Here is a 12,465-nt window from a genome sequence, read left to right as displayed (position 1 = left end):
ATTTACATCGGGAGTGGGTCCTCTCTACGGAGGCCACCATGTTTTTTTACAGTAGTTCAAACTGGACAAACTAAACACCTTCTGAGTTTTTATAACAACTGAAGATACCACAGGTTCTCTTTCATGTTTGGAAGGGGAGGGTGAGGTGAGAGGTATTCAGCTGCAACATGAAACTTCACCACAAGATGTCACAAAAATTCTACACACTGAACCTTTAAGGTAACGGGACCTTTGTTGTCATGCACAGTTATAAACTTGGTTTGAGTTGTGTTACGTCCCCACTGTTTGAGTAATATGGAACAAGAAATGGAACATATGTGGTTAAAAGAAAAAGAACAGCAGTGTCCTGCGTGAGTCCTGTGTTTTGTCAACTGCATTCATCTCAATCTCTCTAATGCTGACTTAACGCTTTACACTGCGTCACCTGACTTCCACCATTGCTCCGCCATAATCACTACGGTACCTATAGCCTTGTTTGTTATAGAACACTATCGGACTCATCAGTCGATGACGAGCAGTTGAACTTAAAGGATTGGTCGTGGTTATATTTCTTACAGAACTGATGACGGCAGAGATGTGTACAAGAGAGCAGCCCAGCAAGAGGAGCTCCGTGAGCATCACTACAACAGTCAGTGTGCCTCATCAGCCGCTCTCCTCCCATTCACAGCATGGATTTTCTACCAGACACAAAAATACCAAGTTATTGAAAAATGTATCTGCCATTAATGTGAGACATTTCCACACATTTTCACCAATGTCCACACATGATCTTAATGGCAGTGGGATGGTCTATTGACGATATTTCTCATATTTCCCACTCAAAAAAAAACACTGATTTAAGCTGGAATTTTCTGTGAACAGGGAACCAACATAAACTTTTCATATTCAAGTGATATGTTCAAACTGAGGCAGGATTGTTTCATTTACTGGATTATTGCTGGGTTACCTTACAGCTAAATTGAGTAGATTCAACAGTGGTGTGAATCTGCTCATACAACAGAAACCCTGTGAAAATACAGAGAGACTTTACTTGGTGCTTGTAAAGTATTTCTTCATCATGTGTAATCTAAATATCCTACAAGCTGACAAAGTCAGATGCAGAGGTGTCTAAACCTCATGGTTTGTTTAATGACACCTTTAAGTCCTATACAATGTTGGGTGTTGACTGTTACATTTAAATTTAAACAAATATCTGAAACCCCATCTTGGTAGAAACGTTTTTTTCATGTAAACTCATCTGTGTGTGGCAGCGAACAGTGCCTTAAACTGAAAAAGATCTCTGGTGTTAAAACATTTTTTCCTCATGTACAGCAAGTTTGAGGCTTCTGTTCAAACAGAATCACACAATCCAGAGTGAGGAAGAGGATTGTGTTAAAAAGCTGAAAGACACGACAGCTGTTTCTGCGTTGTACAGCAGAATAATTAGTTTACCCCAACTCTCACCGGGCTTAACCCTTTAAATGGAACACGTGCACTGCAGAATGCTTTTCACTGCATGTACAATACACATGTGCTCCCAGTCACAAAGACCTAACCATGACACACACACACACACACACACACACACACACACACACACACACACACACACACACACACACACACACACACACACACACTCTATAGGGTATGACCATATAACCACTCTCAGTCAAATCATTTGATCAGTGTGCTCCTGGTTGACTTGTGAGTACAGCAGTGCAGACAGAATGGACTGAAAGGCTCATGGCAGTCAGAGGATATCGTAACCTGTGTTTAATCTCAGATTTTCAAAAAAAGATTTTTTTACAATCCTTCTAACAGTGACTCTTGTACAACAACATAAATACTGTGCTGGAAAAAATGAATTTCCCAAAATTAAGCAGTTTTTTTCCCCGCAGTCTCTTTCTGTAAACATTGAAAAATGCAAATCAAGTCTCAGTTCTCGACAAGACAACAACATCAAAATAACAACAACTGTTCCATTTGTAAGGCTTGCCTGCCTCACTATGCAAATAGTCTCTAATGGGCTCAGAGCAAAATTGAATCTTTTTTTTTCCGTTACCTTCTCTTTTCTAATCCGTATAAAGTTTGAAGGAGTCGACAGTGCTCAGTTTTATATCCAGGAGGCAGGAGCAGAGGTGAGGGGCAGTGGGGAGGGGTGAGGCTGTGGTGAAGGGCTCTGTCCATCAGAAGAGGCTGGTCAGGGTGGTCTGTGATGGGCTCCGGCATTCGTGGCCATCCATGCCGCCCGGCACTGAGGTGAGCACGGAGGTGACGGTGGGCATGGTGGGGTTGGTCAAGTCTGTCAGGGTAGTGGGGGTGCTGGAGGGGCTCATGGAGGCATTGGAGATATCAGAGACTGGGCCCGACGGTGTCCCACCCTGCAGCGTGGAGCCGTCAGATGCCTTGTCCACCCCGGTGCTTTCCTGCCGCAGCAGGTTCCTCCTGAATTTAGCCCGAGCATTTTGGAACCAGACCTGAGGGGATAAAATAGGAAATAAAATTAGTGCTGTTACTTCAGAGGGACTGATCCACAAAAGGATGTTTAATGGTCCTTGCTACTACACTTACTTACTTACTGACATAACGCTTATTTCTGTGTTATTTCTGTAACTCAAGAAAATAAAATGCAAAGAGTCATATCAAAGCATTCACCTGGAATTATTAGACTATTCTAAAATTATATTGAACCCCTTTCTCACTCACATCTAGTAGAATCATGCAGATAGTTTTTTTTGTTACTCTTGTGTAGAAAACTGTGAGGTTTGATCATAATAATAATTATAATAATTATAATAATAATAATTATTGTTATTATTAATCATATTATTATTTGTAATTTTCAACCACAAACCTGAACATGTATCCACATGGCTGGATACAACTCGATGTGGGTGAAACTAAATGTTATTTTTTTTGTAAAATATTTGTTGAATTTACCATTTAAAAATGGAATCACAGATTCCACCACCCTGCTTACTCTCTTCAACTCGGCGACAGTTTTTACATCATACCATTAGATTCTCTTCTCTCCAGGCAACCATTGATTTTTGGCCATTTTCATTATGGTAAAAAAGTTGCTCAGAGAAATTGAATGTGTCACGATGAACACACAGAACACCATGTCTGCTTTTATTATTAGCGGCCTTTGCAGCAGGTAAGTGAGCAGACTTATGCACACTCACTCCTGCATTACCACACAACAGAAATAGAGGTGACAAAAATAATAGACGTCATGATGTTCACTCTGATAAAATATATCCTATATTCTCTGTAAAGTCCTTTTAATCTCTTTGTAAAACGAAGGGTGACTAATGGCTGCCTGTCAGGTGGGAAGAGACATTCGGAAAAGTCCGACTCTGCGGTCTGCGCTGGCTGTTAGGTAAACATAGGTCAGATTGCCCTCCTCAGAAAAATGACAGCATCGGCTGTCTGTTCAAAAGCCTAAATAAGACGCACCTTTGTGTTTCCCGGATAATGACCTTTAGCAGGTTTGCTGCTTCTGTCGGCAGCAAAGACAGAAGTAATGTGATACTGTTACAGAGCCTCAGAACTTCATGAGGACGAGGCCTGGGTGCGTGAGTCAACCGTGACACAGATTCAACGCACAAGATCCCTTCTTTGTTTTCCAGGTTCTATCTGCAGTCAGCGTTGGTTCTCTTTAACCTTAAAGCTGCACGGATCTATAATTTTATATGAACAATGGCTCATGCATCTATGTGTTCTATAAAAAAAACCTCAGAAAATTATCACAAAAATCTGCAGCTGCTCTCAGCTTTTTGAAACATTTTTGTGTTTTATCCCATTGTTTTGGTTTTCTGGGCGGTAACTTTACTGTTTAGGCACGGTCTTCCCGCTCTCATCAGGCATTTTCAATGATGGCAGGCAGCTGCTCTCACTATACCTGCTCAGTACCAAACGGCAGACAGAGTCAGTTAGCCACTAGCTGGTGAACATGCACGGTTATTCTCTCGTCAGGGGTGTATAGCGTGCCAAGCTTTGCTGTTAACGAACATGAACAGTGTTGTTTTGTCACTGCACAGCATGGTAAAGTTGTTTACTTGAGCCGCTAATTAAGTTCCACTAACTTAGTGATGATTTCCTACAACTTCATAACAAAGCGCCCCGCCGGCATACAAGTGGCGGCCTTTTAATTTGAAACCGGAAATGTTCAGTTTGCGTCAGCAATAACTTAACACTGTTAGAAGAACAATAAGGCTGCTATATCTCCAAGTACAAACAGAATCACATCAGTGAAACTGAAAACCACAGAGATTCACGTAGACGCTGCAGAAATACTGAGAGCTGAGCTCAGAGAGACTTTTACAAAACAGAGCTTTCTCACTTGTCTCCTACACAGACACACAGTGGAGGGTCTTCGCTGAGGCAGATGAAGAGACTATCGTATGAAACAATGTCAGGCTGCTGAAAAGGGCGTGAGATAAAAAAAACGCTCATCTGGGACATTTTTAAAAGGATGAAAAACTGTGTATTTTGTCATTAGTTTTGGGAACAAAAGGGCTAAAATACGCAAAAAATTAAAATACAGACAAGGTCATTGAAATATTTAGATGTTTGCAGAACCCCAAGCAGACCTCATTATCTGTATCACCACCTCCCCTCCCCCCTTTGCTCTTAGTTAAGAGGACACACCAGTGCGCATCTCTGCGTTTCTACTTGCAGATGTTCAGACTAGATTCAAGAATGAAAGAACACTTAAAAACACCAAGCCAGGGTTTTCTTCTATTGTGTACAAAAGTTATACAAATCTTTACTTGTTATTGTCACTTTTTTTAAAGAGAGAGCCATAGCTCCCTATCTTCGTTTATACACTGGGAATAAAAACAAAGTGGACTTATACAGTGTGAACAATGCTATGATGGCAGTCATTACTCTCACATTAGCAATAGAATTTTAATCCTCATTTTACAGACTTATTCACAAAGGTTCTGCACCTTAATTTTGGAATCAGCTTCTTGAACCTCAGTGTCCCTGATGCTACTGCATGACTTATGTGAATTAATATTTCTTTCTTTCCACACAATTGTTCCTCTCTTCTCTCTTTTCCAGTAATAAAGAGTAGTATATGAGAAGCGCAGTGACTGAGGCAGCGGTCTGTGATGAGTCAAGTGTTGGAGTGTGTTAGCGATGGAATCATGATGGAGCCATGGGAAACAGGGAGAGAGAGAAGCGCTTCAGCTGGAATAACAGGCATGAAAACTCCAACGCATCAAAGGAAAACAACTGCTTTGTTTTCTGTGAGCGTTAATTAAAGCAGCGGAGCAGAGTTTTTTTCCCTCTCAGAATTTTTTTTTACTCAGAAACCTTTTTGTCTCATTTTTCTTCTTCTCAGTCCCCCTGATAGTTTGCTGTCGTCTTTTGTGGAAATCAAACGTTCTGTTGTGCTTTCTCTTCCCCAGTGTGTAATACAGAGCTTTTTGTTTTCCGTCCCTCCGTCCTCAACATAACATCACACCATTTACTGAAATTGATTAGTTATTTAAATGTCCAGCTTTCATTTCCAGGAAATTTTGCATTCCAATAGTTTGTTTTTCCTAGCGGTAACTATTCTTTTCAATGCAGGGCTCCTTCAATTAATTCTTCAATTTGGATTTTGTTGAAATAAATTTTAAATAAACGGAAAACAAAGCAAGAAAATGTGTGTCTGTTTTTGTTCAGCTTGTTTGCAGCTTCCTGGAGATTTTCCAGGAATTTTACTGGAATGAAAAACAGCAATATCTTAAAATAAAGCAGCTGATTTGGCTTCTTTCAGGAAAAAACTTGCTTCATATATTTCATGCTTGGAAACGAGCTGATTTGCATTGGAAACAGGAGAAATTCTTTCACCCCTGCTGGCATTGTCCCCCCTCCCCCATGAGTAAAGGAGAGCGGGCTCTCCTTTACTCATGGGGGAGTAAAAGGAGCGGGCTCTCCTTTACTCAGTGAAAGGCTGCTATGCTGTGTTACCTGGAGGACCCGCTTGGTGAGGCCGGTCTTCTGGGCGAGCTGCTTGAGGTCCTTGGCGTCAGGGTTGTGGTTGATGGCGAAATAGGACTTCATGGTCCTCAGCTGGTGGTGCTTGAAGGATGTTCGCATACGCTTGGTCTTCTGACTGGAGCTGTACTGGGAGTCCCGGTCCATGGACTCGCCATCATTCTCGTTACAGCTCAGCGCTGCAGGCCAACAGGGAAAAACAGAGGATCATCAGTTGGATTTCTTCAGTTTGTTAGACTTGTGACTGTTCCTTTGCATCTGAGACTTCGTAGCCCCTGAAGTTCTCATGACACCAATCATTAGAGTATTCAATTCAATTTTTATAGTAATTTAACAATTGATTTTACATTTTTTATATATTAAAGAAAATTATGATCTCGCAAAACCTTTGAAACAACCCCACATAAGTCCCTGTCTTTGATGTCGCCTGACAACAGTGAACATTAGTCTGAACGATTCAATGTGAAGAAAAGAAAGCGAAACCGCATAAAGACAGAAGACGTTGTAAGGCCCTTCAGATGGCAATTCATTGCATTAAACTCTTGTTAACATGTTACCATGTTAACATTTTACTATTGCCATCCATCTTTTCAACATGTTCAAAAAAATGGTTTGACTTCAATCTAGATCATTTTCCTTCTTTACATCCATTAAATCCATCTGATCTGTGAGCTGACATCTGATTCCTCCAGCTGCAGATCCCCCTCCTCTACCCCAGGTCTGTGTGTCCATCCCCTGCCTACACGTCTATCTATCCTGAGAAGAAATGCTAGCCTGGCTACAAGCCTGATACACACACTCACCAACAACACACATGTATTTGTCCCAGCCTGCAAATTTCTTGGCAACACTCAAAGTGTTGCTGCATGCATAACAGTTCAATATCAGAACGCTGCAAATGATGAATATGAAGTGAGTGGAAAGCATCAGAATAACACTTCACTTAATTAGCCCATACACACCAGGCAGAAAAAAATTATGCTTTCTGGCCAAAGCATATGCTGCAGTGTTTTAACAAAAAGCAGCCTGTGTCCTGCTCATCGTCCTCACGCAGAACGTGTTCACAGTGGTAACAACACGTCGGAGCGGCTCAGGGCCGCCACATGTTCCCATCTGACTGTTCAGGTGCAGCTCTCGTGTTGTGTCTGACTGTTATCAGAAGAGGGCGCACTGCTACTTTTCTCTGCTCTTCGTTCTGCTTCAAGTCATTTTCTTCACATAAGTTTTTTTTTCAAGTGAATACAAACAAAGAAAATAAGGAGTTATTTTCTTACTCTGAAATTACACTTCTTTCTTATTTTCATGATGAAATCTGGTGCTTATATTTCATATTAATCTGTATTTTCTTATAAAAAAAGTCCATCACTAGGTGAAATCGTTTGACTTGTTTTAAAAAGAGATCCACTTGGATCATGGCTTTCACATTAAAAATAAATAAATGAAGTTGCGGAATAATAAAATAAAGTGATGCTTTTTCTTTTAAAGAAACGGTGCCTGATCCAGGAGGAAAATAAAAAGGACAGAAGCTTATTTACGTTTTAAACAAGTGGACCTGTACAGATTTCACTTGTTGCAGCTGTTTAAACTAAAAACACTGATGAAGTGTTAAAAAGAGAAATAAAATCAAACACAAAACACACCACCACAAGAAACAAAATACGTTTGTTATTGTCCCCGGACTCTTCTGAGAATCTGACACGAGGTTTTCTTTATGATCAACTTATTTTCTTATGTGAATAATTGGAAACTTAATTAACGAAAGTCAAAGCATTAAAAACTGGGGGCAGATAAAGCTGCTGCTGTGCTAAAGTTCTTGTATCCCCTGCTCTCTCTTCCAGTGAATAACTCGTCAAATCACGTTGATCCCTCTGCTGCACACCCAGTTTGGCCCAGTCTCAATGCAAAAAGGCTCCGGCAGTGTGTGTGCGTGTGTGTGTGTGTGTGTGTGCGTGTGTGTGTGTGCGTGTGTGTGTGTGTGTGTGTGTGTGTGTGTGTGGTGGGGGCTGGGGGAGAGTGGGGTGTTAGGGTCTGTAGATGTCTATGGAGCCTGACAAGTGGAAAAGGGTGAAAGCAAAAGCCAGAACATCAAACAACTTTTCTTTTTTATCCCCCAAAGGGAACACACAAAAAAATCTCCCAAAAAAAAAAAACACTCAAGAGAAACATGAAGAAAAACCACCAACTATTGGAAGTAATTATTTTCTGAGATTATCATTCAGACAAATCTTCACTAGATGCAAGTTTCTGTAACTGCATGTTTAAAGTGCTGCAGCTCATTGAGCTCAATGAAATAAGCCTTTATATGAAGCTAAATGATGAGTTAAATCCACATTATCTGACATTTATTTTAAATAATCTCCAATAAATGTAACCACTGACTATATGTGTTTATTTCACAGAGCTTGCAGTAGAAATAACAACATCAAAATAAAATAAATCGTTAAAAATACAGCTAACCCCCAACCAAAATTAAAACATAATATTAAAAATACTAATGTAATATTAAGCACGGTATATTATAGTCTATGTTAAAATGTGTAAAGGCCTGGAATGGCTTTAAAACGTGTCCTTTACTGTTCTAAGTTATTATCGGCTCCCTTTATAAATATTACCGGAGTACTGAAGCGCGAGCAGGGATAAAGTTTTCTATGAAGAAGTTGTGCTGTTATGACCGAGAGCTGTATACAATAAAAGCCCCTATAGATTAGTTCTGTGTAATGACGCATGTCAGTGTTAATCAGTCTCTGTGTGTGTGACTCTTCATTATAAACCGTGGAGGTTGGGTCAGACAGGCATTTTCTTCACTTTCAACTTTTGCTTCGCTACGACTTAGATCTGAATTCATTGTCTTCCAGGTAAAACCGGATCAAATTAAATTGAACAAAATTATATCTTTTTTTTTTAAACACAATTGCTTTTTTTGTTGTTTGTTTGTTTTAGTTTTTCAATCCGTCCACATTTATAAAACAACAGTATCCCTGCCAGTATGAGAGCATGGGGGCTTTTGAGCGTGTTTGCAGAAGCGTCCTTCTTACCTGCGTTATAAGCAGCCAGCTCGGTGCCGGGCCCGGGGCTCTTCCTCTTCCTGGGCCGGCCTTTCTGCACTGTCCCCACGCCGTTGAAGTAGGATAGTCCGAGCGTGTTGGCCGGGCCCAGGCCTTTGTGCGGGACAACGTCCGCGTGGTTAAAATGTGTCTGATATTCTCCCTGGATGAGAGTCTCAAAGTGCAGCCGACAGTACACCAGACTGTCCTTCATGCCAAAGTGGTCCCCGGTGGTGAGCATCTTGCTGCACGTGGTGCACGTGAAGCAGTTGAGGTGGTAGACCAAGTCCCGGGCCCGCATCACCATCTCCGAGGCTGAGATCCCCAGGTGGCACCGAGCGCACCTCTGCACCGAAAATCTTCTGCGGACAACACAGACACGTCATCAGCGGCTGCGCACGGAGCCCGGAGGGCCTGTGGCGCACTCAACCTCCATGAAGCGCAAAACTGTGCGACAACTTTCCCTGGTTGCTACTGGGGCAGTTTTACAGTGTCATGAAATGTGCTTTAAACTAAACCTCACACTGAATTTGGATCTTTTCACGTTTCTAATTCAACACTCATTCTTTATTCAAAGGGCCCTCCTTCCCAAAGCTGCTGCCACTAACTGGGTGATGAAGAGGAGGGTGTGTATCTGTAAAACCTATAGTAGCTTATTGTTTTGATTGTTTTGATTTTAGTGAGTTTTAACCCCACAAACAGCGTGTTCCCCCATTCCACACACCACTTCCTATACAGTGTTGTGCTGAGAGCAACACACAAGGCCTAAATATACCAGGAACAAAATATCAGCTGTCAGCAGCTGTAAATACCAACATGAGCCTCTACAAGCCCGCAGCAGCAGGACAGAAGCTCTGCAGAGGAAACCATGTATAAATCAGTGATGGGGTACATGAAATATTCCATCACTGAAGACACACATATTTATAGATATAACTGCAAACTGTCACATAATAATCACAAACACAGGTTCGTCCTGCACACTTGTGGATGGCCCCATGCATGGGTGGAGGTCCAGCCCCCCCCCCCCACCCCCCCTCTCTGCCTCCCTCCTACCTATAGTAGTCCTCCTTGCAGTAGATGCTGCCGTCCTTGCTGAAGCAGGTGAGCTCGGACTCCAGGTTGAGTTTGCACTCGCAGCACTTGAGGCAGCGCATGTGCCACTGTTTGTCCACAGCCAGCAGGTAGTAGCGGTCCGCGATCTTCCTGCCGCAGCCCGCGCACAGAGCCACGCGCTCGCTGTTCATGCACGGCATGGACTGCAGGTCAGAGGGGGGAGAGGGGACACGGCGTCAGGACACGAAGAGGATTAAGATTAAATGAAAAACTAAATACATTCTGAATCACATCCTGAGAGGTGGACATTAAATCAAGTGTAAAATGTTTGGGATGTGTTTACATCGTTGGATATCATTTTAGGAGACTGCAGAAATATTACAAAGACACATTTTCGTTTGAACAACCCCAATGACACACTGCACATTAATACAAATTAAAAGATCAAATCAAACCCTCGTGCAAACTGGACCGACCACAGTGACTGATTTGACATATTTTAGTTAGTAAAGGAGACTACATGGTTAAAAAACACACTCCACTATATGAATAATAACAATTATAGTGTGAACACAATAAATTATATCAGGTACTTAATGTATTTTTTATAATATATATGATAGTGCCAATCAGAAGCAGAAGCATTTTTTTTTTACATATATGAACAATTAAAAGTGTGGGATGACATTATATAAATATTGTTACATTTAATAACATCAGAGGGGTCGGTTCCGTTAATTTATAATAATAATGAAATGTACATTTATAAATAAGGGTTTGAGATGTGACTTCCATTCATTCATTCAGAGGCCTCCTTATTAATACGAAATAGATTTTGAAGCCGAATTAAAATGAAGACTTCCTGTGTCCCATTGTCTCTTCTTTTATTCCATCTGTTTTATAAAATATCGAGCCATCTAATAATTGTCTTTAATTTTGTTAAATTATGACAGATTGTAAAGCTGTTGTCTTTTATTGGAATGATGAGGATAAATAAATGCATCCGTGTCACTTTATTTTTCGTTTAGTGAATATTCAGTGGGGCTTTTTTTAAAGCGCTGCGTTGCTCATCTTTGACATTTCTCATCAAGTCAAATGATTTGACTAATTTAACTAATTCTGGATTTTAAGGTCAATTGCAATGTTTTGTTTTATTTCTTGGGTAAACCAGCAGCTTGTTCAGGTTGTGGCTCCGTGTCATTGCAGATTTACTGGGCCTGGATAAGTTTTGGATGAAACAGTGGCTGAAGGAGTCACAGAGTTCAGGCCTTTTGGGGGAACTGGGTCTACCAGCGGCGGTTTGAAGCCACTAAATAACAAACTGGGACACTTCTTTTGGAGACTTTTTCTGTGTGGTCGGGAGTAAACGCGTTCGGAGCTGAACCTAAGCTCTCGGCGCTGCTCTGAGCGCAGCCACTGTCACATGTTCCAGGCTGCCATGCTGCCTGCGCTAACAAGCTGAGAGGGCCAAGTGAAATCTCTCCTACCGTCTCTGATTCCCCCATATCGATGGCTGAGCTGATGGCTGCTGACTCGCTCTTTCCTCTCCGGTCCATTTCTTCCACCACACCGTGCACGTCGCCTCCAGGGAGGCCATGGAAAAGCATCGTCGCCGCAGAGGGGAGGATGTTATAACTGTTCTCTTCGGATCTGCAAGCTAGGATGTCCATCAGAGGCAAAACCCTGCGCACACACTGCCACTCAGAAATCGGGCTTTTTTCTGCTTTTCCTCTCTCGCCGTGACAAGTGAGAAATCCAGATCAGGCAGGAAAAAATATGAGGGAAAAATTGGACACGTGTTCTCCCCACTACGTCTCATCTGCCAATGGTAACCGTCATCCGAATCTGTGCGGCTCTCATTATTAATAAGCTATGATTAATTCATAAATAACCGCACAGATGCCGCTTCTCTTACTGGAATCTGTTTTCTCTCCGCTGTGATTTTATTGTTCGTTAGCACCTGCTCTCTCTATATTTTCTTTTCCATTTACGTGGAATAAACATACCAACTATGGAAGCCCCTGCTGCATGGCTCTCTGCACCGATGACTGCTCCTCGCCGGGAGTAATATTTCAGGCTGTCGACAGTCTGCAAGGCACCGGCAATGTCTCTCGTCCTTGTCCTCTTGCAAGACAATAAAGTAACTCTGTATAAGTGGCACTGTCAGAGCTGGACAGCGGCTCTTTAATGCAACAACAAAAAAGGATATTTCCCCCAAAAAACAGCTGACCAGGCTTGCTCCCTCCTCCGGGTTCAACAGTCCAAGTAGATGCTGATTAATGCCGCTCAAACTACTTTAGCTTTGCAGAGAAAAAAGGAAAAACACACAGCCTTTGCTTCATAAAATCCGGCCGCTGGTCCGGGAGAAGCGCTTTTCCTTGACAGTAGT

General features: G+C 41.9%; 1 protein-coding gene across 2 annotated transcripts in view; it reads right to left on the bottom strand.

Moving 5' to 3' along the window:
- Positions 1-1,717: 1,717 nt before the first annotated feature.
- Positions 1,718-12,465, bottom strand: part of lhx2b (LIM homeobox 2b) — an 11,127-nt gene continuing 379 nt past the window's right edge. The window contains exons 1-5 of one of the 2 annotated variants that reach the window (XM_034595813.1): positions 11,564-12,465; positions 10,077-10,279; positions 9,012-9,379; positions 5,950-6,155; positions 1,718-2,459 (exon numbers count right to left, since the gene is read on the bottom strand). The exon at positions 11,564-12,465 is cut by the window's right edge and continues 379 nt beyond it. In XM_034595813.1, coding sequence (XP_034451704.1) covers positions 2,169-2,459; positions 5,950-6,155; positions 9,012-9,379; positions 10,077-10,279; positions 11,564-11,746 — 1,251 coding nt within the window. In that variant the 5' untranslated portion in view covers positions 11,747-12,465 and the 3' untranslated portion in view covers positions 1,718-2,168. Of the gene's footprint in view, positions 2,460-5,949; positions 6,156-9,011; positions 9,383-10,076; positions 10,280-11,563 lie in introns of both variants that reach the window. The other variant, XM_034595811.1, reaches the window with a different exon arrangement.

Source organism: Hippoglossus hippoglossus, chromosome 9, assembly GCF_009819705.1.
Source record: "Hippoglossus hippoglossus isolate fHipHip1 chromosome 9, fHipHip1.pri, whole genome shotgun sequence".
In the NCBI taxonomy this organism is placed as follows: domain Eukaryota; kingdom Metazoa; phylum Chordata; class Actinopteri; order Pleuronectiformes; family Pleuronectidae; genus Hippoglossus; species Hippoglossus hippoglossus.
Note: the sequence above shows the minus strand (reverse complement) of the source record. Positions and strands in the feature narration are given on the sequence as shown.